This window comes from Thrips palmi, unplaced genomic scaffold, assembly GCF_012932325.1.
Source record: "Thrips palmi isolate BJ-2018 unplaced genomic scaffold, TpBJ-2018v1 HiC_scaffold_2, whole genome shotgun sequence".
Lineage (NCBI taxonomy): Eukaryota > Metazoa > Arthropoda > Insecta > Thysanoptera > Thripidae > Thrips > Thrips palmi.
This window is the reverse complement of record NW_023144629.1, coordinates 1,454,294-1,480,458: the sequence shown is the minus strand read 5'-3', so window position 1 is coordinate 1,480,458 and position 26,165 is coordinate 1,454,294. Positions and strand designations below refer to the sequence as shown.

Here is a 26,165-nt window from a genome sequence, read left to right as displayed (position 1 = left end):
AGTTTTTTCTTTGTTGTTCCCACCGGTGTGAGAGGATTCGCCCCGCGGGGACCAGTATTGCAATGCATTCAAAATCAATACTTCTTTTCCCCTCCTTTTTTTGGGATGCCAGGCCATGCGCGCGCCAATCCGTGGCCACACCTGGGCCCGCGGCGCGGCGTGCCTGCCCCGGCCCGATAGACGCGCTGCTGCGTATTCAAAGGAGGGGGAGGGGGAAGGGGGGTCGGATTGACAAGCATGCACACACTGGCGGGGGTGGGGCGGAATGCGCGCGGAATGACCCAGTGTGCCGTGCTCGCCGTGCTCCGGGCAGACGTCACCGGAACAGCCCAAGTCGCGTCAAGACGTGTCGCGCGGGGGCCGGCCGGGCCCAGCCCGGAGTCCGGCGGGGGGAGGGGGGCGGCCGGTGCGGCCATCTCGCCAGCTGAGTATATCTACCGTGGACGGCCGCTGGCCGGCATCAGTCCGCCAGCGACCTCCGAGCGAGCACAGCCAGCCAGCTCTCGTGTGCACTCTCTGCCCCGCCGAGCCAAACCCGTGTGTTGTTTGCGTGTTTTCGTGCCGCTCTCGCCGGCCTACACCAAGACCCGCCCCGCCCCCTTCGCGCCGGGACTACCACCCCTTTCTTCAGCTCTTTCAAGCTCCAGACAACAACAACAGCAAGATGGAGGCGCAAAAAGCGACCGTGGTGTGCGCCGCCCTGTTCGTCCTGCTCGCCGCATGCGGTAAGTTTAATTAAACGCAATGCCAGTTAGGTGAAAAAAGGGGCGCTGTGCCCGCACCACGTCGATGGGAGCCGTCAAGTTGGACGCACGCCGGCGGGTTTATTGTCGGCACTGTTTTTTCCTCTTTCTCGTTGCTTTTTTCGCACCCCTCGGCTCGCCAGGGTCCGTCCGCAAAGTGCAAAGTGACTGGCCGGCGTAATTAACTATTAATCTCGCCTCCTGGGGCTTTATGTACGGCCCCGGTGAATGAAACAGGGGTTGATGGGGCAGTAGCTCCCCCGGCGAGCGTCAGTCCTCCAGGACCATGCCTTGAACCTGCCCTTTGCTCTCTGCTGCAGCCGAGGCCGCCGTGCCGCTGAGCTCCAGGACGACCTGCACCGACCCCGAGACCAACAAGGTCCACTCCCTGGACGAGACCTGGTTCACCACCGGTGAGCGCGGCTGCATGCGACTCACCTGCGACGGCGAGGACACCATCAGCGGACTCACGTAAGTTCAAGTGCTTTTAAGTTGAAGTTAGCGCCTCCGTTTAATCAGCGCCTCGTTCAAGGATCCCAGACGCAAACGATGAACTAACGGTGTTCTTGTCCTACTGCAGGTGTGCGCAGTTCCAAGTGCCGTCCTGGTGCTCCGTGAAGCCCGGCAACCGCAAGGCCGTGTACCCCGACTGCTGCCCGACGCCGGTGTGCCCCGAGGAGAACGCCATCGAGGGCAGTAGCGCCAGCACCAAGGCGGCGCACAAGGGGGACTTCGGCGGCTACCCGTACCCCCCTGCCTACTGAGAAGCCTGCCAAGACGGACGGCCAACGCCAACCAGGGCAGGCCCACCACGGCCCCGGTGACCGACTCCAATGGAACAAGCCCGTCGGCAAGTCAGTCGGCAAGCCAGTAGGCAAGCCAGTCAGCAAGCCAGTTAGCCAGTGAGAGGACGACGGCGGCCTCAAGGCGCACCGAGTCCAAGGTCCGGGATCTGTCCAGACGCGCGAAGCGTGTGACGTCACGTCACGTGTACGTCACTCGGACGTCGCGTGGACGTCACGCGCGCAGCGCTGTGACTACTGTTGTGATAGTGGCACGCCACGGCACGCCAGCCGCGGATCTGCCACGACCCCAATGTGATAGCTTCGAACCGGATGCGTCCCTGCCCCAGTCAGCGACGTTGTGACGTTGTACAAGCCAAAGAGACTCCCCTTATTTATGAAGACGTTTTCTGTGTGTGAATCAGTGTGTGAGTGCGGAGGTGGTGTGAATCGGTGTGAGAATGAGAGCAAGAGCGACCTCGTGGCCAAAACCCTCGAGTTTATCGTGTGACTGAATTTATTTAATTTAATAAAATATTAATTTCGTGAAATTCTCCAAGTTGTAATTTCATCCCTTGTACCCCCTCGACCCTCTGAAGTTCCCAACTTGCCACAGCTGGGTTGGGAGAACTCGAACTGTGCCTCCACCACAAGGTCGTCGAAGTTTTCCATACGACCTCACTCCACCGCATTGTGGTCCCGGGGCGGCGCCGTGCGGGTAGGCAACCCATCGTGCGGGCGGCCGACTGGCGCCCTCGCCGAAAGGCTCTTTCTGCCCCTGCGGGCAAGTAAGTCCACCGTGGATTCAAGAGGCGGGCAGCTTTTGGCGGGCAGCGGTGACCGACGGACCAACGCGCTGTCAAAGAGTCGCACAGAACACATCGCCCCCATCCGTTATTGTCACTTTGAATAGCGCCGGTCGGGCTGCCGATCTCACACAGTGGGCCAGAAGACCGGTGGAGGCGGCCAAAACTCTAGACGCGTTTTGAGCTCCAGAGTCGCTAAACAGGATTCGAACCGAACGTGTGACCCCACCAATGGGTTGCTCTTGGAACGAGGAATCCATTGGTGGGGTCACACGTTCGGTCCGAGGCCTGCTTAGCGACTCTAGAGCTCAAAACGCGTCTAGAGTTTTGGCCGCCTCCACCGGTCTTCTGGCCCACTGTGAGCCATGTGCACAGCCCCGCCACTGGCAGCCGGCAGCCTGGGCTACAGCCGATACCGGCGAGAAACAAAACGGGTTCGACCTCCCGCCACGAATAGATGACCTGTGCACTGCTTCCCGGACGTACACAACGGCGGTGGAAGTAATTATTTTGGCGGTGTGTCTGGCGTGCCTCGTGTGCTCCCACGCCCTGGCTCGGCTCGGGGAAGTCCTAGCGGGGATTCCCCGGAGCTAGGCGCGCAGGGCGTACCTACCGCAGCCCTGCGTGAGCTTCGCTGTTGCGAATGGCCATCGCCATGAATGCGAACGAACACCCATCAGGGAATCCCGAGGTACATTCCGAGCCAAAGGCAAGGGCAAATGCCTTACAGAACCCGGAACAGAGGCCGGACGGCGAGTCTGAGCTGTTCCGGTTTTGGAGGCTGCAGGATGGAGCCTGTGCAATAGGGCACTTCCGAGAAAAGCAGACGTTGGTCTTGGAATACAGCTCGGAATCGGCAGAACGGCGACGCAGACGCTCATTCTCGAGAATTTACCATACTCTGTTCTTCTTCATTTCTTTTCAACTTCCGTTCCATGATGTCCGAAAAGTACACTTCTGTTTACATCGGCCTGCGGTTACACTCCTGTTACACGGATCGCGGTCCCGCCGCCGATGACACCGGTCTGCCGGGTACAGTCACGCACCACAACAAAACCCATATGCGCACCGCCGAACCAGTTTCGTCGCGACGTCACTTTTTAACGCGCGCGGTGACGCTCAAGGTGAGGAAGAGGTTGCCGAGCCGTCCAGTCTGCTAGTCGCTGCTGGACCGGCAGCAAGTCATGTCGAACACGACGGCGGTGGTGGTGCTGGCCCTGGCCGCGCTGCTGGTGACCTGCGGCGCGCGCCAGACTGCAGTCCAGCCTGCTGCAGGTACGTTCAGTGCCGGATCCTGGCCGAGCAGGGGGCCCGCAGGGTCGCCGCCGGTCAAACCGCCGAGAAGCTGAACCAGCTCGCTGCCTTCAAAACAACCTCATTGTGTGTATTTGGTGTCTTTGAAAGTTTTTTTTTTCCTTGACCAGTTTGAACTTTGAAGAGCGATAGCGGTCTCAAGTGGTGCTTCCAAAGCGCCATTATCGCATTGGACAAGTTCCTGATGACATAAACAGCGGCAACCTGTGCTCCACGTTTTGCGAGAGTTACAGCCATCCTTATTGATTGGCTTTTGAGTCAGGGTTCGTGCACAGATCATGGGCAATGGTTAATTTACAAAACGCTTACGTTTGACGATTGAGAGCTGCCGATGATATCATGGAAAACCTGGAGTTCCAGATTTGTTTAAATTGTAGGGACCGTTTGTTCCCAAGTCATAAAAAAATCATCTGCCTTTTCTTTAAAAAATTTAGTTTTTTTGAGTGGCGCGGCAGTAACATTATCCCGATTGCGCGAGTGTTTGCGAGGCCCGAAAGGTCATCCGGCGAGTTCAAGGCACGAACGTTGGACACTTTCAAAGACAAAAAGAAGCCGCTCTCCGATGGTGGATGGATTAATTCTCGGCGGAGACAGCGGCAGTTTAAAAAGTGAAAAGGAAAAAGTGTCTGCGCTCGCTCGGACGGATTTAATGACTGTCTATTTCCTCAAAGGAGCAGAAGTTTAGCGAGTGACAAATAGGGCGGACTGGCTTCCCGTTCCATTGGCCCATTCGAGCAGCCAAATTCAGTTCGGCAGAGCAAAGTTAGTTGGATTTCTGTTATGACACCAACAAATAAAATAAGATGAGAATGAGGGCCGGCCGGGAGGGGCGGGGCGGGCCGGGGTTCGATCTGATTGTGCCATCGCGAACTGTCGCGCGATATGAGGCAGAGCAGAGAGTAGCTCCAAGTTTTCGACAGCCACTGACACTCTTTCCGCAACTCCGTAATTTCGTTGTGCTAGCCATCAAGTCGAAGACCCGAGGAGGGAGGGAAGTTGGGTTTGGCGTCCGTCGACCCCACCGCCAGATGCATCTGAAGCAGCCCTGGAAATCAGCGTCCGTTCCAGATGCATTCGTCCCAGATTCCGAATATCGACAACTTGGAGAGCGGATGAAAGCGGCCAGATTAAATGCTTCTTTCTTTTTTGGCTGAGTAGAGTCTTTCTTTTACCATGACGCCGCTGGCTGGAGCAGCGCTGATCGGCTGAAATAACTGGCAACAAGTTCTATATTGAACCCCATTTGACCAACCTCGGTCTTTCTAACGTAATCAAAATCAAACCCAGCCAAACCAAGCCTGAGATCTCTGCAGTGAAAATGCTAAAGGGCCCCAGAAGAGCCTAATTGCGTATGAATCGTTATTTTTGCAGAGACGGTCGTCGGTTGCGAGGTGGACGGACACCACTTCGGCGTCGGCGAGGTCTTCAACACGGGCCCGGAGTCCTGCAACACCTACACCTGCCACGACCACGGCGCCGTCGGCGCCCTCACGTGAGTCGGGACCTCGCAAATAAAAGTAGCCTAATTGACTTTTGCCGACGACAAAGTTGCCAAGTCGTTGTTTACAGGTGCGGCTACTTCTCGGCCGGCGAGGGATGCGAGATCGTGCCCGGCCGCTCGGACCCGGACGCAGTGTACCCCCACTGCTGCCCCTCGGAAATGTGCAACGACAACATCATCAATGTGGACTGAGCGAGCCAGTCAACAGCTATTAGTGTCCTGCTTATTCAGCCTGCTCGCTGCAAACCCACCGTCACGTTCGAAACGGCCGTTGGCAACGGTCTGTGAGAGGGGCGGGGGAAGGGCGGAGCAAGACAGCCACTGATGGAGCAGTTTTGTTTTTAAAAAATTACAGGAATATAATACTTAAGGAGACTGGTGAAATATATTCCTGAGTCGTACTTGTGGTTGGGTTTATCTCCTGCCCCTGGTGTTGTACACCCAAGTTCCACAGTGATGCGTTTAATTAAAATGTGTGTAAACTGTCGTACCTTTACGCAATAAATGAAAACAACTTAAGACACTGGAATCAACGTCGAAGTCCCAGAGAGCCGACTCGTGAACCGAGCGTGATTTGGCGTGGAGTATCGCCAGTCGCGGTGGTGCCGTTGCGCCCTCAGCCCTGGAGGGGTCGCCACTTGTTGCTCGGCAATACCCCGCGCTGGGGCGACGATACGCCTGCCGGGCTGGCGATACTCCGTGCTGCGCGATCCAGCCTGGAGTATTCACCCAGCGCCCTGCCGAAGTCATGCCCGGTCTTGGCTGATTCTCGTAGGAGAGCGAGCGGACATGAACCGCCCCTGAGAAATTGTTCGTGTATTACGTAACCATACTTAACGCTGATGCTTCATAGCACTGTCCTCGTTACCAGTGGCGGATCCAGAGTTGGCCCGGGGGGGGGGGCAAAGTAGCACTTTTTGCCTACTTACAGGGGCAAAGTAGTGCTTTTTGCCTACCTTTCAGGCGGCTATCTAGGGGTCAAGGGGGCAATTGTCCTTACGCCCCCCGCCTGGATCTGCGCTTGCTCGTTACTCATTTGTGTACAAAAAGCACAGTCAGGGAGACGGTTCCCTTGGCTGCACGCGATGACAGTCAAGCTGCCTCGAGCACTAGAATCTCCTTCTCGGGAGCGGCATTAACGAGCTGCTACACTGCGATCCACACAAAGCAGCATGTCCGTCAGCTTGTCGTCCACGCGGTCACCGCGCGCTTAAACACGACGCGCTCCGCGGCACGCGACCGACTGCCGTAGATTGCGGTGCGTCTAAAAGTCCGGCAGTGTGGCAGTCGAGCCAGCGCGGCGAGCAGAACAAGAACGAGGCATGGATCACCTTGCGGGCCGCGTCGCCGTCGTCACCGGGGCCAGCTCCGGCATCGGGGAAGAACTGGCCTTGCTGCTGGCCCGGGCCGGGCTCGTGGTGGTGGCTGTGGCGCGGAGGAAGCAGCGTCTCAAGGTGCGTTCCCTGTCACCCTGTCTCTCTCGGACTAGTGCGCGCCGCTGTGGTCCAGTCCTTAATGGTAATAGTAAAGACAGGGGCGAGGTAGGCCACCCGCCTCACACCTGTGCGGTGCAGTCAGCCGGGCTGCTGGCAGGCGCTACAGCCCCGCGGAGTGGGACCCTCCACTTTTAATCGAGTCATTTGTTCATTCGGAAGGATCTAGCCGCCAGGGCGGCCAAAGTCAAAGGCAAGCTGCATCCGTTCGTCGCCGACATGGCCGAGGCCGGGGATGTGGCCAAGCTCTTCAAGTGGGTGGACACGGCGCTGGGCGGCATCACCATCCTGGTGAACAACGCCGCCATCCTCCCCGTGGACCCACTGCACGGTAGGTGGCGGGCGATACCCCACGCCTTAGTGGCCGCTCGCGCGTGGAGTATCGACGGGCACAACCCTGCTTCGGTGTTGAAACTGAATTTCGGGCGCAGACATGGAGCCGGCCAGGATACAGCAGCTCGTCAACACCAACCTGACCGCCGTGATGCTGTGCTGCCACGAGGCCATGAACAGCATGAGGAGGCACGCCATCAAGGACGGCCACCTCGTCAACATAAACAGGTACAGGAGGCTTTTTTGGAGGGGGGTGCACTTTTTGCCTCGGGGTCTGACTGTGACACGTTGCAGCATCCTGGGCCACACCGTGCTGAACGGGGCGTTCTCCGCGACGGCCTACGCCGCCACCAAGCACGCCGTCACCGGGCTGACCAGGGGCCTGCGCTTTGACGCCCTGAGGATCGCCGGCTTCAACATCCGCGTCTCGGTGGGTCTAGGCTCTTTGTCGAGCCATGTGTTAGGGCTTCTTTCTCCCGTTTCCCAATTCGCAACTTTCGCGGATTCTCCCGTTGAAAATGCTCATCTGGTAATCCTGGCTTAATGGTACCGGCGTCGCGCAACAGGCGGCGGCGTTTACCTGTCTGCGCCTTGAAAGCCTTGAAAGCCTTGAAAGCCCAGCCCCTCGCCAAGTTGTGTTGTTCTCTCGGCTCAGGGAGTAAGCCCCGGCGGCGTCCTCACGGACATGATCTCCCCGCACGTGCCTGACTCCATGAAGCAAGTGATGCTGCATCCGAAGGACGTCGCCGAGACCGTCATGTACATCATCTCGTGCCCGCCGGGCGTGGAGGTGAGGGACGCCTATCGCGCCACTCTCTTCTGGTTTCGGTTGATATTACACTGTTGCCGTTTTGTTTCTTAGATTTCGGAGCTGGTTATTCGCCACCCAGCTGAAGCGGTTTGAGTCTGGAGAGAAATGAACCTCTTCCCTCAATCCAGGCACATCCCACACCCATGCCTTAGAAGCGCCTGCCAGCGGGCAAAATGTTTGGCAAATGCATAGCAATCTCATACTTTTCAGCATGCCCCCACTTGGGTAAATTAAAGTTGTACTACTTATATTCGGTATTGAGGCACCAGTTTATTCAAATATTTTTCAATGAAACGGGCGCGCACAATCTCAGTTTCCTTAAACACGTAACAAGACAAATAAATAACAGAGTATCATAAGGCACAGTGTATAGAAACATATTTTGTTGCAATATTACATTAAAATTCGTATGGTTTTGGTATTAAAAAAATTAAAACTCCTAAGAATTAATTGGATTAACATACTTGCAAAAGCATTCGCCCTGACAAACCATTTCTTGTTTCGAGGGCGTGGGTCCACAAACCCACTCCAAACAGCGCTCAGTCGCAACAATCAGATTGTCGCTAAAGAGTGTCTTTGTTTTCGCCTAAACTCATCACTCAGCACACATGTTCAAAGAAGACACCGGAAATAAAATCAAAAATAGCAAAATATCCAATTACATCAAAGTTGAGGGAGAAAAACGACTTGGCTTTTGTACAGTTGCCGGTGTATAGTGAACCACAAAACTTAGTTTTAGCCAAAATAAGAAGAGCAACATTTAAAAAAAAATTGTAGTGTGTGCTGCTCTTCTGTTTTGCTGTGCTTAGTATATGTCAAACATAAACGAAGTTATTTCACCCGCAGCCAGCCGTCTACAAGTCTGATGTATCCGGATCTGAAACAAAACGAAAACCACGTCAGGACCTCGGGGCGTTCAGAAGACAAAGCTACACCGAGAGGAGGAGGAAAGCGGGCCAACACTTTGCGGAGGGAAAAATAATTGTCCTCTTTCCGCTTGTTTTAGTCATTGCGTTTAGGTCTAGTGAGAGGGAATACCAATCATCAAAAATATTGGCCCTCCTCATTGTTTTGAACACAAAATCTTTTGGCCGCGAGTTAGCATTCCACGTCTGTGAATACAGGAAATCGTACAAACATGCTCGAACGAGTTATTCTAGCTACGGCAATCATCAGGCAGGGCTCAGGCAGGGCGAAGCAATTCCTTGAAAATCAACTCAACTCAACAGGTTTTACACAATTCAAATAAAAATCCCCAGGATGTGAATATCCATCTGCGGCCTTATCATCCCGTTAACTCCTCTGCTCCAACATTGATCATGCCTGCAGGATTGGGTGAACAACATATTGTTCCAATCATTCACTCATCAGATTTTCTCCTTAGTCCGTTAGCACAAAAAGATTGGAAGCCGGGATTAGTACACAAGCAACACCAAGAGCTGTAAAAAGGGAACGTTTAGTGTCACGGAAATATTTCTCTTCAAAAAAGCAAACTGCACCTTTCTGTTTCGCGCAGTCTGGACTAATGAAACATACAATAGTGTTCAGGCAATGTTACATATTAGTCCTATTGACATACAAAACACGCATCACTTCATAATTTACTGCATCGGAATTAGTGGCAATAATTACTTTTTGAACGATTTAAAACGTGAGACAGAGGCCTCTTTAAAAAAAGGGACTGCTTTTGATAGCAGACAGGAAAAAATAAAAAAAATTTGCGCAAGAAAAATAAAGGACTATAGCAACGATATAGATAACATTTCAAAACAAAAATAATAAAAACACCGTTTTCTCAAGGTGAAGTTTACTATGAAGAGAGAATTATTTAGCTTTGACCATTTTTTGTAATCTGAATCATTTAGTTCAATACCAAAGTGAAATTGTTACTGAAAATATATAAACTAGATCTCGCCAAATGGATAAGCGCAATGTCAAACTCACATAAAAAAGAGAGAAAAAGGAAAGAAAATGTTTCAACCAAAAAGAATATTGTTCCCAATACCTTTCTTGAGCAAACCTTTCTATGCGACTTGGATTAGGACTTAAGACCGTCAAAATATCACGATTGGAAGATTCCCCCACTGTCATCCCGTCTTCCAGTGAGAAAAGATCAGATGCCGTCACTACCGGACGCCGCGGTGCCGAGACCGTCACGGGGAGGGGAGGGGTCGTCGGAGGCGGGGGGCGGGGCGGGGAGGCAGTCGTCGTCGAGGAGCTGCAGGGCCTTGTGGAGGTCCTTGCCGCTCCGCACGCGGGGGCACTTGGCGCGCAGGCCCTCGATGACGCCGGGGCTGAAGCCCGAGGGCCGCGCGTGCTGGTCGAACAGCCGGAACGCCCTGGAGGGCATGATGTCGTAGTCGGCCAGGTCGTCGGCCTCGCACTGGCCCCAGGTCTCGTAGTAGCTGGTGTACTCCTGGCCGTAGGCGCCGTGCGCGGGCGGCACTCGTTGGCACGGCGACTGCAGCAGGCCGCTGCCGCCCTCCTCCGACGTGGACGTGTCGTAGGGGTCCATGTCCTCCTGCAGGATGCGCAGCGCGGCGGCCTGCAGCTTGGCCATGGGCACCTTGCGCAGGCGGCGGCCTTTCTTGCGCTGCAGCAGCGTCTGCACCAGGTCGCGCACCAGCCTGTCGGTGACGGTGGGCGACGACGGCGAGGTGATGCCGGAGGACGAGGAGAGGGACACGCTGTCCGGGTCCCTAAGCGCCGCGCCGAGCGGCAGCGTCAGGCACTCCTTGCGGTTGGCCAGCATGCCCAGCTCGGGGTTCGGCGGCGGCTCCTCGGCCACGGGCGTGTTGAGGCTCTCGTCCTGCAGCAGGCGGAAGAGCCGCGAGTGTGTCTGCGCGCGCTGGTACTTGCTGATCTTCCTGGGCCGGCTGCGCGTCTCCGCCGCCACCTCCTCGTTCTCCGCCTCCGAGATGTGGCGGCTCATGTCCGAGGTGACGCCCGAGTCGTCCTCCTCCTCGCTGCGCTCCGCCTTGTCGTCCGTCAGCATGGAGGGCACGTCGTCGTCCCTGGCGGCCTGCTTCAGCAGCGGCAGGTGTCCGGAGGGACTGGCGCTGAGGTGCGCGATCAGGCCGCGGACGCACTTCTCCACGTCCTCGGGCCGAGAGTCGCTCTCCAGCTCCTCCTCCTCGTCGTCCTCCTCGTCCTCGTCCTCCGTGGCGTCCACGCTGGCGGCGGCCACCGGCGCGATGGCCTCCACGCTGCCCCGCGCGCTGCTGCTGCGAAGGCTGCTGCCGCTGCCCGTGTGCACGCACGAGCTCTTGCTGCACACCACGGCACTGCTGGCCCTGCTGCTGACGCTCCTACTGCTGCTACTACTGCTACTGCTGCTGGAGGTGGTGCTGCTGCTGTCGCTGCTGCAACTGATGTCGTCGTCCTCGCTGTCCTCAGCAGCCGGCGCTATGATTCCCTCTTCTTCTCGTTCTTCTTCCTCTTCCTTTTCTTCTTCCTTTTCTGGCGGCGCGACGACGTCCTCGTCCTTCTCGAAGGCGCTGCTTCGCCGGCGGACAACGGTCTGCAGCGTGCCGTCCTCACCCCACTCGAAGTCCTCCTCGACGTCGTCGTCCTGGTCGTCCTGCTGCTGGTCGTCCTTGACCGTCTGGACGCTGGTGCTGCTGGAGTCGTCCTCCCAGTGGCCGTCACTGACCTCGCTGCCGCTGTGCTGGTCGTGGCGCCGCACCGTCTGGATGCTGGTGCTGCTGGAGTCGTCCTCCCAGTGTCCGTCACTCTCCTCGTTGCTCCTGGCCTTGTCGTCCTCCTCCGTGCTGCTCGTGCAGACGGGGGAGGAGGGCGCGGCGCTGGCGGAGGAGAGCCGGCGTGCGCGGAAGGGGAACACGACGCTGACGTCGGACGACGCCGTGCTGGCGCCGGACGTCGGGGTGCTCGGACTCGTCGCCGTGCTGCCGGCGTCCGCAGAGGCACGTCGCGGGACCGACGCCGCGCTGGGGAACGTCGGCCGCTGCTTCTCTGACCTCGGCGACGACGCCGAAGAGTCGTTGGAGCTCGTCGACGACCGCCGCACCTCGCCGACGATGACGGTGGTCACCTCCTCGTCGTTCTCGGACCGCGTGAAGTGCAGCTTGAGCGGCAAGCGCACTGTCACCGTCGTCGACTCGGCGTCGTCGTCATCTTCGTCACCCAGGTCATCGTCAGTGGCGTCGTCGTCGCTCGCCGCCGTCGGCGTGGACGTGCTGAGTTCGCACTGCCTGCGCCGCACGCTCTCGGCGTCGCTCGCGTCGCTCTCTTCGGGGATGACGCTCAGCTGGTGCGGGTACTGCTCGGTCGCGGGGATCACCACGTCCTCGACATCGTCGTCTTCCTCCTCTTCATCATCAGACACCTCGTTACCGGCGTCGCCGCTGTCGCTGTAGACCTGCACGTTGGTGACGGACCGGGCGGAGCGCAGTGGCGACGCGTCGTCGCCGCCCTCCTCGACCTCGGTGTCCGAAGAGTCGTCGTCGTCGTCATCGTCCTCGTCGCTGCGCTCCTCCACGTCCGTCAGGATGGTCTTGTTGTGCTGCAGCGTGGCGGAGACTGGTGGCGGCGGAGCGTCGTCGGCGACCTCGTTGGTGGGCGTGGTGACGGTGATGCTGGGCGTCCCAGGCGTGGCCGGTGCGGCGGGCCACTGCGGGGCGTACCCGTACCACGACGGGTCCGGCGGGTGCAGCTGGTGCGCCGCGAACCTGGCGCCGTAGTACGTCATCTCGTCCGTCGACGAGTACCCCGAGCAGTCCTCGGAGTCGCTGTGGTAGGCCGCGTGCGGCGCCGCTCCCCAGTAGGGGTCGTAGGCGTAGCCGTAGGGCGGGTAGCCCAGCGCGGCGTTCATCTGGGTCATGTACGCGCACATGGCGTTGTAGTGCTCCCAGAACTGCTGCTGCTGCTCCTCTGTGGGGGGCTGGCTGTCTGTCCACTGACCGTCTGTGGGAGGATAGGGGTAGGGGTAGGGGGGCAGGGACGGATCGTACTCGGCACCGTAAGCATCGGAACTAGGCTCTGATTGCGGGCTTGCTGACGCATTCGCGGCTACAAACAGACCAAGAAAAATGTCGTTGCAGCGGGAAAAAAAAGAGAAAAGTATGGAGGATGAAGCTCTGTACAGTCTAATGAAGTGATCATGGGCATGAGCAAAGTCAACTTTACAGGATGGCATGCGATATGCACGGATGCTCACGCTATATCGATTTTTTTTCAAAACTGTTTTTAAATCCGGATTATTTTTAAATGAAAGTGACGAGTGAAGTATGAATTAAAATGACAGAATGACAACGAGTATGATCCAGGGAGGAGCAATAGTAACACTTAATTAAAAATATTTAGTTTAACTACTAATTTGATTATATTTTTAAAAAACGTTTTGATACAGGGAAATGAAATGAGTGGTGTGCGCGAAAGGCAGAGCTTTCCTCTCAAAGCCAGTTTGTGCGAGTCCTCTAAGAGGCACTTTACAAAATGACAAAAATGCACGATACAAAATAAGCGTACGAAAAAGGAAAAAACTGGCCCTCGAATCAAGCGTCCGCACGACAGTGCGGTGGGGACAACCCAGAAGCTCCAACAAAAAAGCTCTGCCTGGTTTGGTTACAGGCGGTCAAGTCAGGGCATGGCAAAATGGGCAAATTGGGCAAAATGGGCAAAATGAGGTGAAGGTGAGAGTGCGTTAGCCTAGCCTCGAGTGGAAGCAAGCGTGTGTCGAACAAGGGCGGGCTGGCAATGCATCAAGTGTAACAGAAACTTTGTTACGCAAAAAAGAGATAAACAAATCGTAATTATTGTGTATAACATCAGATATTAGTATAATAGTATATACACATTGAATGCGTTATTCTTTGCACCACCAGCCTCGGCCGTAGGGTTCCGTACACCGATCGGCAAGGGACTCATGTCCGTGAAACGATATGATGACGCATCGATCGTGACAGCGCCCTCTAAGCAAATCCGACCCCAACCGACACCACATGCTCCGGCTGCGTTTCTAAAGAAAACTCGCGAGACCAGACATTCATTCGGTGCAAATAAGGTTGGCAAAAAGCGACATTCGGTCGCATTTCTTCTTTTCCGGGCTAACCGCACGAAAACGATCAAATTGCCAATTACAAATTATTAACAAATCACGGCATTTTCAGATCTTTTTTAATTTTGAGATTTCGTGGCGCTTAGAACCGCAGCCCCAGCCCGGTTAGTGGAGATGAACATGGAGTGCGACCTGGTCTGCGCAGCGCAGGGTCGTCGGGGGCTCTCTTACCACAGTTCTCCGAGCCCGCCGTCATGGCCTGCAGCATGCGGAAGGACCGCGAAGGGATGGCGCTGCCGGTGTACTTGCGAGGCTCGGCCACCGTCTGCTCGGAGGGAGGGACGTAGGGCTGGCTGGCACTCTCTGAAGAAACACGAAACAGAGCAGTAGTAAGGAATGGGTATTGTAACAGCCGCCATCCGATGCGGACCTAGCCTGAACCTGGGGTATCTTGTTTAGAAATCAGAGCAAATCCTTTGCTAGGCTTTGGCCGTGTAGAAAACGAGCCCCAGGCTGTAACGCCGGACTCTCCCTCCTGAGGCGAAGGCAGTCAACCGAGGGGGAAACGACTGAGAAATTTTGTGTACATCGGATAGGGATAACCCCGGATAGCCCGCGGATTACCTCCGGATTACATCGAAAAATTTCCAGGATTACCATTGGATTACGCCGGATTACCCCGGATTACCTCAGAATTTCCCCGGATCACTTCGAAATTTCTGGTTATCCGGATAGCGGATAACCAATTTGCTGTACATCGGATAACCGAAGTCGTTTCCCCCTCGCAGTCAACCCTACTCTCATGCGCATGTGGTTCTGGTTCTGATAACACGTTTTTTACGGTGACAACTTTTTTTTACCGACCTTGCACAGCCTGCTGGGCAGCGCGCACGGCGGGAGAAATGCGGCTAGGCATGGGGGCACCTGCAAAGAGAAAAGAGTGCGTCAGATTCATTTTCACATTTATTTGCCACAGCCGAGTTTTGAAACAACACCAGCAACTACAAAAAAATAGCAGCAACTTGTACGCAGAATAGGGTCCCATTCCACTCGGCTACTGCATGCGCTGCAAATCTAAAACTGAACACTCCACTCAAAGCAGTGAACTCAAAAGGATCGCAAGCGGGTTCACTCAACACACAATGGATGTCACAAGCTCTTGGAAACGAGATGGCGTGCGTCGTTCCATTATCACAATCTTTTCTAGGAATTCATTTTGCTCTAAGAGCAGAGGGTCATCTGGAATGGGAGCACACACGGGAAAACTATCGTACACCTTGAAAGCAGCTATCCTGCTGGACAGTTGTTAGGAAAGCAATGCAAAACACTCTAAGAAGACAGCCAGTCTTGAAAATCAGCCAATCTATCCTGTCTCACATCCAAGCAATCACGGAAACGACGACAAAGGAGCTCTATGCAGTGCGCCACGCCATGCTTTGCTCGCCCACAAGTAGCGACCCATACTTCCGTCGTCTTCGCCCGTCATGTTCTGCAACATCCGGAAGGCCCTGGACGGGATGGCCGCGCCTCGGTACCGCGGGTCAGCCTCCTGGTGCAGGTAGACCTCGTCGTCCACTGCGGGGCCGGACAACGTGACGTCATCAAACTTTTCCTACTTTAATTAAATTAAACCTTGACCTCGCTGCTGAAGTAAGTTAACCTCGCAAGTACATGGAGTTCAAGGGTCTGACTTTGTTCCTGGGCTATGTGTCTGTAACTCACCCTGCGCTTTGAACCTGTTCATGAGGGCGCGGTCCTCGTCGTTGAGCTGCAGCTTCCGGAGCTGGGCTGCGTTCATCTCGTTCATGCGGCCGGGCTGCTGGTCGCGGGGCACGGACCCGTCCCTGTCGTCTGCAACACAACCCTGCCTTTCTGAGACCAGACACAAACCTACTGCTGTAGTAGTAAAGGCCCACCACAGTCACAGGCGGCCATTTTGGACCCCCCATAGTCGTGGCCTAAACGACCTGAGCGGTTATAACCTTACACAACCTACGGTGGGCCAAGATGGCCGCGCCTATGGGGGACCTTAACTACTAGTTCCAACTTATTACAACACATGAACATGAAAATTTCCTAACCCACTGAGGGCAAAGATCAGTAATGTATCGTGCAAAGCGTCACAAGAGGATAGGCGTTGACAGCCTTCCGGGCTTTACACGAGAAGCTTTACACTGAGAGACAGCAACGACACAAAATGACGTGTTGAGGAGGTCAACAGACTTTCATTTTCAGCTGGTAGGTGCCAAAAGAGGTCGAATGAATGGTGAGCACTGGGTTAGCGCCCCTCAATGAAGTAAAGTCTTTGCCAGGAACGTTGGTTCCTCAAGCACAATAAGCATGCAACGAGTGCACGCTTACCGTCCCGGTCCGTACCCGTGATCTTCTGCAGGACGCGGAACGACTGCGACTGCACTGGCGGTGGACTCGCGCCCCACTCTGGACCGCTGCGACAAACAGTAAACAAAGTTCGTTGGACAAATATTGACACCGCAAATGGAAGGATTCGGAAAAAATTTTGATTTCTTTACAAGTCTTAGATACGTAGGTTCTTCAGGGTGTAAGTTTAAGCTGACCTGTTGTACTGCTGGGGAGCACCCATGGGCGCCATGGGCCGTCTCTGCTGTTGAAATTGTGGTTGCTGCTGTTGAAATTGTTGTTGCTGTGGGTGCTGCGGGTGGAGGGGCTGCCGGATTGGCGGGCTGGTGGTGCCGTTGCTGGAGGAGGGGGACTCGAACTGGATGGGGATGACTCGCTCGCCCGGCTGCACCGCGGGGGAGGGTGGCTGCTAGTGGGAAGAGGCACGTTTCAGCAAACTCAGCGCAGTTACGGAAATCAAAGATCGAGTAGAAATCTCAGAGGGTCTCACCTGCACCGTCCTCCACGGAGCTTGCTGTGACTGTTGTTGTTGGCGCTGCTGTTGCCGCAGCTGCTGTTCGCGCTGCCACTGCGACAGGTGCGCCTCCTGGGGCGTCTGCGGGGTGTGGGCCCCGCTGTGGGGGCCACTGTGGGGGCTCGCTGGCTGGGGTGGCTCGCGGCCCTCGATCTACCACACGGAAAAGGCGCCGTTGTTGGACAGTGTTTATTATTATTATTTTAACTACGTAAAGTGCAAGGACATGCGATAGTCATGCAAAGCAACCCGATTGGAAGAGAAAGGGAGGAAAGCGCCAGTTGCCTAGAAATCTAGGAAGGAACGAACTGGACACATTGTCACGAACAAGACCTCTTACAATGGTGACAAATTTTGAAAATTTAATGATTTTTCGCTGCGAGATCATTGCAATATAATGCCATTTCGTTACTTCCGAGATAAGGATACGAGTTCGGTTAATAGCTTGGACTGATGGGGTTAGGCAACACTACACACACTACCCCATCACCTGGATCGGTATGATACGCGCTCCTGGCTGCGCCGCGGCTGGTGACGGTGGTTGTCGGACCTGCTGCATGTACTGCGGCTGCTGCTGCTGTTGTTGCTGCTGCTGCTGCTGCTGCTGGTAGTTGCTGCTCATCCAGGGCGTGGGCGCCTTGTTGAGCGCGGCCTGCGGGGACGCCGGGCTGAAGTGCTGGCGCTGCGGGGGCGGCGGCGGCGACGCCGAGTCCGTCATGTCCGCCACGGGGGGGATGTACAGGGAGCCGAGCTGCGCGCGAGACACGGCCGGCGGGGCGGGGCTGGGCTGCGCCGTGGCCTGCGCCGCCACCGGGGCGATGTAGAGGCTGCCGGGCTCGGCCTGTGGGAGCACGTTGACTGTCAGCTTGAACTGAGAGTCGCTGACGGCGACCTCGGCGACCTCGGCGACGTACCTGCGGCTCTCTCCTGAGCGGGGCGATGCCGGTGGGCCTCAGGTTGGCGGCCGTCTGCTGCACTGCCTGCGCCGACACGGACGCCTGCGCGCCCCCCAGAGGCGGCGCGAAGCTGGGCGGCGGCGGCTGCGGCGCGGCGGGGAACTGCGGATCAGAGCAGGGCCATGTTAGCGGCGTCTCCGTCTCTCTTGCAAGCGTGCAGTGCGAGAGGGACCCTACCCTGCTCTGCGCGGGGCCGGCGCCGAAGCCCCCTGACGGCGGCGGTGGCGGCGGCGGGGGCAGCACCTGCACGGGGAGGTTGGGCTGCATGGCGGCCTGCGCGGCGGGCGGCAGCGGACCGTGCTCCTGCTGTGCCGGCAGCGGCCCCACGCCCTCGTCCGCCATGTTGCGGTTGATGCGGCGCTGTATCCGCGGCGACCGGATCTGCGAGAGGTCCAGGCCGCCGGGGGTGTACGTGAAGGGCTTCTTGTCCTTGGTCATCATGGCGTTCTGGATGGCCGCCGGCGGCTCACCCGGCGCCGTCGGCTTGGGGCTGCGTCCCCGGCTCTCGATCTGCGGCAAAATAGTTTGTCAGTCTTAAAATTGAACTTTGAATCGAAGTCGTCCCACACAACTTCTCTATCCTGGTTTACTTCACTGACCTCCGAACTGATCCGCATGCTGGGGATGCCTCCGACCCCGAGGCCCGGTGGTGGTGGAGGCGGCGGCGCTCCGAACGGGGGTGGTGGCGGCGGCGGGGGGCCATTGCCTGGAGGGACAGCACCACGCGTTTAAGACACGGCCACCGCTCACTGCCAATCCAAGTGTGAGCGACTGTGCCACTCTTGGATTTGCAGTGTACGTCGGCGCCTGGCTACGCTATGCCGCACCCTGCGGTAGTTTTTCACTCTGACAGCCCCACTCTGCCAGCAGGCCCGTTCTGAACAGTGCTTCTTTCTCACTCGGTCTCTAGCACACCTCTGACCTCATGAGTGCGAGAGAGCCAGAGCGATGAGAGTCCGCCCCGCTGGATAAAGAACTAGCCAGGCGAACGAGTGAACCCTTTGGGAGACGGGCCGGGCCAGGCGCCATGGCTCAGCCCTGCTTTCGGTGGGGCGAAGCCATCCAAGCCAGCCCAGCCAGCCCAGCCAGCCTGCCAGGAGCGTGCGTCCGCATGGACGTTTCCAGGAGGCACGCACACAGTTAAAAAGAGAGACGGACCGAACTGACTGATCATCTGTTGTTATTCGCCAGTCCACCAGCTCGTCCACTCCTTTGTGTTCGTGGCGCGAAATTTTTCCCGTTCTTCCCCTCGTCATTTTTTGCGAGTTCGCCTGTTCGCTGGCTGCTATACTTACTGGAGTCGGTGACGTCAGGGCTCAAGGACTCGCCCGCCTGCTGGCTGCTCTGCCGTCTGCAACAATGAAGGACCCACAGGACATGAATATCGTAATCGAAGTAAGGCACGTCGGTCGCAAAGGGCAGAGGAACAGTCGCGGCGGGGCGGGGCGGGGCGGGGCGGGGCGGGGCGGGGCGCGGCCTGGAGGACTAGCGAGGGGGACGCCACGCTCTGTGCGGCGGCGCGGCGGCGCGGTGGCCCTGAGGCCACGGCGGCAGTCGCAGAAGACGTCTGCATGTCCTCATATGGTCATACGGCCAAGTCTGTTTTCTTTCTTGTTTGCTCTCCGTCTCTCTCGCGCCTTTGCTCGCTCCGTCCCTCGCTCCTCTCTTCCTTGTTTTCGAACTCACACGGACGCGCACACACACATACACGGCGCGTGGTGCTAAACAGCTGGCCAGTAACGAAATCGGCTGTTCTGTTTGGTGAGTCGAATGGGAGAGCATAAGCGTCTGGTTAGCGCGCAATATTCGTAAATTTTAAAAGGATGACTGTCAACTGCACTGTTGTTGTTTCCTTGCTCGGCAGTCATTGCCTAAGGTCGGATGACTGCAGCTTGAACCCGGAGGTAGTGTCCTTCCGTGCTGCTTAGGCAACACTTACGGGTCCGTGTAGAAGACGACGTACTCGAAGCAGGGCAGCGGCCGTCGCTGGGACCGCGTGCGGGGGGGTCTCGTGGGGGCGGGGGCGAGGATGGGGCTCAGGGCGAGCTCCATGGCGGCGGTCTATCGGGGCGGTCACGGTCGCGTCAGGACGTCAGCGATGCCCCGCGCGACGCGGCGTAAATTGGCGCGTCGCGTGGAGTATCGACAGGGCCACGGTCGTCAAATTGAGTCGAAACGTCGGCAAATCGTCCCGATATGAGACAGCCGATCATGCCCGTCCGGTTGGACTGCGTTGCGTGTGGCGCCGAGCCAAGCACCGACCCCAGAGGTCGCGCCAGAGGTCACGACAACGGTTGCCCGTGAACCGCCCGCCGCGCTACAGTTTGTTGTTGTTGTAGTTGTTGTTGTTGTTGTTTTTGTTGTCGTTTGCTCGCGTTAAAGTCTTTCGTCGCGCCGTCCAATGACCACTCAAACGGAGCGACGCGGACAGGGCGCCTCTGTCCGTCCCACTGTTCATCAGGAGCCGTCGGGACTTGAGTCACACTGCACTTGGGTGGGGTTTCGCTAAAGCTGCGTACACACTGGAAAATCAAGGAGCGGCCGTCGAAAGTCGGGGGGGCAGGGGGATCGAGACGCACTAGGTGACTGCAGCAGCGCGGCACTCGGGACGCGAAGCACACGGCTGCCTTGGCCACGCGCCGGATGCGGCGGCAACGGGCGGCAACACACGGCGGACTGATCCTAGTCCACACTAAGCCTCCATGGATTCCAGCAAGTGAAGCGATTGGCGTCGCCCCCTCCCCCTCCCGCCCCTGGCGTCCCCGACGTCCGCGACGTCCACAAGCCCGCGGGGCTGCAGGCGCCGGCTCGGCTCGGCACCGCACCGGCCGGCGCGGCTCGGCTCGGCACGCCTCCGGCTCGGCTCGGCTTTGTCTAAATGCCGCACTTATTCACTTGGGCCGCGACTTATCGGGGTGGGGCGGGGCGGGGCGGGGCGGGGCGGGGCGCCGCTCAAAAACGGAACGGTTGGCCCAAGCCGCGAGCCCACGCCGCCGCAGCCGGCCCACGCTCCCACGTGCGCGATCGGCTGTTCCCAAAAGTGCACGCGGACAAGTGCCTCATTGTTGGGTGCGGACGGAACGCGTCACTAAAGTTTGGGGACTCCAGAAGTGTGTCACCTCGCGAACCCAACCAAACTCCTGACCGTCCTCTTACATCGCATCCCCCTGCTCGGACACGCTTTGTTGAGCGTCTTCCTGGCCTCGAATCACCCCGCCCCGCCCCGCCCCGCCCCGCCACGGAAATAATCCCGTCGCGCGGCGTATTTTTAGCGTGGCGCGGCGGTCCGGTCGGAGCGCGATGCCACGATGCGCTATCCGCGGGGGCTTGGCGTTCGCGGCGTTCGCGGCGTTCGCGGCGGTCGGCGGCGGCGCTCTCACGCGCGGTGACCACCAAGCCGATCGTCTTGACCACGAATCGGAGCGGCCTTCACACCGGCGGGGTTGAGGCTGCGCCAGGCCCTTGCGCTAAGTAGCCAAATAGCCAAAGTGTTGGCTGCCCCGACGGTCGCCCGACGGCCAAGCCGACCGCCAAGCCGACGGCGACCCGGCGCCAAGCGCGCCAAGTGTCACTAGGCGTCGCCGCGGCGCGTGTGCTCTGGCAAAAATACAGAAATACATTTCGCTACTATTTCGCGTTGTCGTTTTTATCTCTTCCGTGGCGGAAGAGTTTGCAGTGCGGGGAAGCCGGTTTGCGCGCGGCAAGTTTGTTGTAGTTCGGGGCTTAAATAAGACGGACTGGCCGCTCGGTGAAGGCGTGAGAGTGAGGAGCGGACCGCCGAGGCCACACTGCAAAAAGTCCCCTCTACCTCAAAATCAACAAGAAAATTAAGGCATGTTAAGGCGAAGCCACGACATGTTTCAGAGCCTCTTGACAATTAATCTGCGGCGAGACCGTGAGAGCCCTCCCAAGCGGCGGCAACTGCAATGCCGAGTGCAAGTCTGCAAGTTGATCCGGGGCGACCCACAGTGGGCCAGAAGACCGGTGGAGGCGGCCAAAACTCTAGACGCGTTTTGAGCTCCAGAGTCGCTAAAGGGGACTCGAATCGAACGTGTGACCCCACCAATGGATTCCTCGTTCGGAGAGCAATCCTTTGGTGGGGTCACACGTTCGGTTCGAGGCCTGTTTAGCGACTCGGGAGCTCAAAACGCGTCCAGAGTTTTGGCCGCCTCCGCTGGTCTTCTGGCCCACTGTGCGACCACACGCTGAGGACCACAGTACGTCGGCTCGGCCGAGCGCTAAAGGCACGCGGCTTAGGTTACCGACATGGCGTCGCTTAGGGCCGACACGACATTCACTCCTCGTGCAGCGTGCATTCTATGGGATCATCTTTTCATGTTTAACTGGATAAGAGTTTTAAGACCCGTCCGGAAATTTGCAAAAGGCCCGTCCGACTGGGATTTCGTTCGCCACAACTGAGAACAGTCAGTTTTGACTTTTCACAGTGTGCAGCACAGACAAGTTGTGCTGACTATCGAGAAGAAGCCTCGCCGGAACCTTTCCTCGACATTAATCTGTGTGACTTGCCGTCGGCGGGCTCGGCGGGCCGGGCAGGTCGAAGGGCTACTTTCTCCCGATCCTCTTGAGAAAGGGAAGGCGATGGTGACCTTGACCACCCGCGCGCCCTGGAGGCGCACTGCAGGGGCACTGGAAGGGCCTGTCACTGGAACACGCCCACTGTCAGGGGACCGGCCGTAAACAACGAGGGCTAGGTCAGCCTCGGCTGACAGGCACACCACACTCAACGGATGGATGGATGGATGGATGGGTAGATGGATGGGTGGATGGATGGTTGGATGGATAGATAGAGGCTTTTTCAATCCAAGCCCATGTTTCAAAATTTGTCATTGTTGTTGTTGTTGTTGTTGTTGTTTGAAGTTCGTATGAAAGTGAACGATTCGTCCAAAAATTGGCAACAACATTTTCCGCCTGCTGCTGGTGCTCACTTACATGATGCTCTCGAGCTGCTTGTAAATGCCCTGGTCCTCGCGGACGCGCTCGGGCGGCAGGGCGTCCACGATGCTGTTGGCCTGGTCGTTGTAGCCGCCCAGCATGCCCCTGTACATGTTGTACACGAGGCGGCGCACCGCGGGGTCCGAAGGGTCCACCTTGGTCGGGGCCATGTCGTTCGCTTTTTACTACAGGCGAATGATTCACACGCCGCGCCGCGTTCCCATTGTCTAGGCCGTCGAGATGGTCGAGACGGCGAGGCTGGCCGTAAGAGCGAAGCCCCGCTGGAGGAGAACGACCGAGTCATCATGAGCATGGGCTTCGAATTCCGCGAGGAAAGAGGAATGGTTTGCTTCGGAACGACTTGAAATGGCGGGTTCGCGAGGGGTCAGCCACTCTAGTAATCGTGTGTCTACACTTCGTCCAGTAATCATTGGAAATCACACGCCAAAACTGGCTATTTTCGCCGTTTTTATCGGATTTTGGGGGGTTTTCTTATGAAAAATGCTCTTGGCTGGCCCAAATTATTGAGTTTTTTGAGTATTTTTGTAGGTAATCACTGGTAATCAGTAATCCTGTGTACACTCCTGAGCTGAGTGGTTGACCCCTCGTGGGTACACGCCTTCCCGGAAGTAAATTTGAAAGAAACTTCAAAAGAGTCTGACGGTATGTGCGAAAATTTTAAAAGTTGCTTAGCGACGCACAAAACCCCCACCCAGCCCGTAGTCGTCCCTGTCCCACTCACGGCGCGTTCTCTGCGGGTGCGAGAGAGACTAGAGCGTTTCGCCGAAGACCCGCGTGCTAATTGTGGCGTGACATCACCGGGCCACCTGGGCGAAGGCGGCTAAGGCGAAACCGGTCCGGAACCGGGAATGCCGCTGTGGCGTATTGGATCGGACAAGCGGCACGGCAAAGCAGACAAAGACGTTCGAAACCGCGCACTGAACTGACAGTGGCAACCGTGGCAAACCCGAAGCCCGACCAGGAAAAACAATTATTATTTTTGAGTGAAACTTATCGTCCCAAGTGGCCTTGACCATTAACAAATCTAACACCAGACCCTTGCTCTCGAACCTTGCAAATTCACACCACGAAGTTTGGCAGTGTCCCACCACGCCCCTCTGCATATTGGAATTGGATTCCTTTTGACTGCCCTTCCCCCTCTCCCTTCCCCCTTCCCTCCCCCTCCCTTCCCCTCGCTTAGCCGATAGCGACCGTCTGATTAGATCCGGCAGTGTGCACTTCCTTCCGACCGGGCATTCATGCCACTCGCAAAAAAAAATAAGAACCCTCAAAATATTATCATTTTATTTTAACTTTGGCCGAAAAACATTGCCCTCTTTCAACAAATAAAAATTGTACACACTGAGAAAACCTTACAAACTATTTTCGGCCTTACAAAGAAAATTAGTTTGTATAACAAAGTATTTTGAGCATACAAAGAAAATACTTCGTAATTTACGAACTATTTCTTCGTATAACAAAGTATTTTAGTTTGTTATATGTATGCTCAAAATTCTTCGTAAGGTTTTAAGAGTGCATGTAGGTAATTTTGTTTTTTTTGACTGAGCGAAAAATCATTTTCGAATATTTGAACCCTCTAGCTAAAACATAGCGCGAAAAGCTTGAATTTAAATTCAGGACATAGCGCGTTAATCGGGAACGTAGTGACTAAACCCCGAGTCACATCCTTTCGGGAGCGTGACTCCGCGCGTTACACAAGCGCAGCAGCAGCACACGCGGATACGGTCCCGTCCAGTCTGATTCCGAACTCGCTTCGTCGCCATCCGTCTCTCTCGCACCTCTCTGCGGAACGACCCCGCACAGTGGGCCAGAAGACCGGCGGAGGCGGCCAAAACTCTAGACGCGTGCAGAGCTCCAGAGTCGCTACATGGGACTCGAAGCGAACGTGTGACCCCACCAATGGATTGCTCTCCTAACGAGGAATCCATTGGTGGGGTCATACGGTCGATTCGAGCATTGTTTAGAGACTCTGGAGCTCAAAACGCGTCTAGAGTTTTGGCCGCCTGCACCGGTCTTCTGGCCCACTGTGGCCCGCGAGTGCGAGAGAGACGGGGCGACGAAAGCGCTGCTGTTGCGCCTGCCGCGGGCCCGCCCCGCCTTGACCTTCGGTCCAGCTGGAGTGGCCGGCGCGCCGCGGCGCCAGCCTCCAGTCAGTCACTGCCTTAGCAGTGCCGTAGCAGTGCGGTGCCTGCCTTCCGGAAGTCATCGACACTGCTGGAGGATGCCGGCTCCCTTCCACCCGCGAGCGGGCCGGGCCGGCGGTCACATCATGATTCAGAAGCAGCGTTGCATAGTGGGCCAAAAGACCGGAGGAGGCGGCCAAAACTCTAGACGCGTTTTGAGCTCCAGAGTCGCTAAACAGGCCTCGAACCGAAAGTGTGACCCCACCAATGGATTCCTCGTTCGGAGAGCAATCCATTGATGGGGTCACACGTTGGGTTCGAGTCCCATTCAGCGACTCTGGAGTCTGGAGCTCAAAACGCGTCTAGAGTTTAGGCCGCCTCCACCGGTCTTCTGGCCCACTGTGCGGTGTCAACGCTAAATCTCTCAGTCGCCGACTGTGGCTCGGGCGTGCTTTTCTCGCGAGCCAGCACACTGCAGCCTCAGCTAGGCCTCGGACTGCACAGGCACGCGGCGCATATTCGAACGACGTGACGAGGACAGGCAGCGCGCCTGAGTCACACAGTGCAGCAGAGTGGGTGAAACCGGACGCGCCTCGCCACTTGAAATTGCAGTTCATGGTGGAATTCCGACTTCTTGGAATTACATCTTGCCCGGTTCCCCTCACCATAAATCTCAAAAGCAAACCATATTCCTTTTTCCTCGACGTTAAATTATTTTCTCATCGATGCATCCATTTCACTTCACTAAAGCGCTGCTCCGAGGTAACAAAGTAACTCTCTTTCGAAAATAACAACGATAGGCGCAAGCGCGCACACACACACACGCCTACATACACACCTACACACACTCTAAAACACACCGACACTCGCGTTCACAGAGACGGGCACTGAGGGACTGGTCCCGATTCCGAATCGGCCGGTTTTGAGGGCAGCGGATCGGTCTGCCTGCCTCGCGGGTACCCAACAACAAACTGACTGACTCCCGACGTACCGGCCGACCGCCTGCTTACTCAGTGTGGGCCGGGTCGGCCGGAGCCTCCGCCCCGCCCCGCCCCGCCGCGCCCCGCCCCGCCCCGCCCCGCCCCGCCCCGCCCCGCCCCGCCCCGCCCCGCCGCGCCCACCAGCCCACCGCACGCCGGGTCGGGTTGAGTGTCAAGTCCAGCGCGGCGTGGTGGACACTGCACTGGGTGGGCACTTGGTAGTAGAAGAGTGTCGCACCGAGTCCGTATCGCACGGAGCCCTTCCTCACAACAATAACAACAATTCATTATATTTGATTTATTTTCCAGCAGAGCTGCGGAGCTGACTGCACTCGTAGAGCCAAAATGGACGACGTCTTAAAGTTTTTCGTTGTGCGGTGCAAAAAATTATTGTACTCGGCTTCCTCGTTCGGGGAACGGACTGCCCCCCCCCCTCCCCT

General features: G+C 56.9%; 4 protein-coding genes across 4 annotated transcripts; 3 read left to right on the top strand and 1 right to left on the bottom strand.

Annotated features, from left to right (window-relative positions):
• Positions 1-443: 443 nt before the first annotated feature.
• LOC117646840 (U-scoloptoxin(16)-Er12a-like) lies at positions 444-2,076 on the top strand. Its single transcript, XM_034388094.1, has 3 exons — positions 444-725; positions 1,064-1,214; positions 1,324-2,076. The coding sequence occupies exons 1-3, from the start codon at positions 665-667 to the stop codon at positions 1,505-1,507; spliced, it is 396 nt and encodes a 131-aa protein (XP_034243985.1). The 5' UTR covers positions 444-664; the 3' UTR covers positions 1,508-2,076.
• Positions 2,077-3,450: 1,374 nt separating this feature from the next.
• On the top strand, positions 3,451-5,547 carry LOC117646837 (venom peptide HsVx1-like). Its single transcript, XM_034388092.1, has 3 exons — positions 3,451-3,606; positions 5,017-5,137; positions 5,215-5,547. Exons 1-3 carry the CDS (start codon positions 3,516-3,518, stop codon positions 5,336-5,338), a joined length of 336 nt encoding a protein of 111 aa, XP_034243983.1. The 5' UTR covers positions 3,451-3,515; the 3' UTR covers positions 5,339-5,547.
• A 213-nt stretch (positions 5,548-5,760) lies between these two features.
• On the top strand, positions 5,761-8,233 carry LOC117646836 (farnesol dehydrogenase-like). The gene is made up of 6 exons (XM_034388091.1): positions 5,761-6,600; positions 6,802-6,970; positions 7,071-7,200; positions 7,267-7,402; positions 7,628-7,762; positions 7,835-8,233. Exons 1-6 carry the CDS (start codon positions 6,469-6,471, stop codon positions 7,874-7,876), a joined length of 744 nt encoding a protein of 247 aa, XP_034243982.1. The 5' UTR covers positions 5,761-6,468; the 3' UTR covers positions 7,877-8,233.
• Positions 8,034-25,745, bottom strand: LOC117646839. Its single transcript, XM_034388093.1, has 15 exons — positions 25,584-25,745; positions 22,599-22,882; positions 18,944-18,999; positions 18,248-18,354; positions 17,607-18,158; positions 17,183-17,533; positions 16,669-16,845; positions 16,376-16,587; positions 16,161-16,246; positions 15,522-15,650; positions 15,264-15,374; positions 14,664-14,723; positions 14,031-14,162; positions 9,789-12,811; positions 8,034-8,660 (listed from the first exon to the last, which is right to left on the bottom strand). The coding sequence occupies exons 2-14, from the start codon at positions 22,769-22,771 to the stop codon at positions 9,897-9,899; spliced, it is 5,061 nt and encodes a 1,686-aa protein (XP_034243984.1). The 5' UTR covers positions 22,772-22,882; positions 25,584-25,745; the 3' UTR covers positions 8,034-8,660; positions 9,789-9,896.
• Between the last annotated feature and the right edge of the window lie 420 nt (positions 25,746-26,165).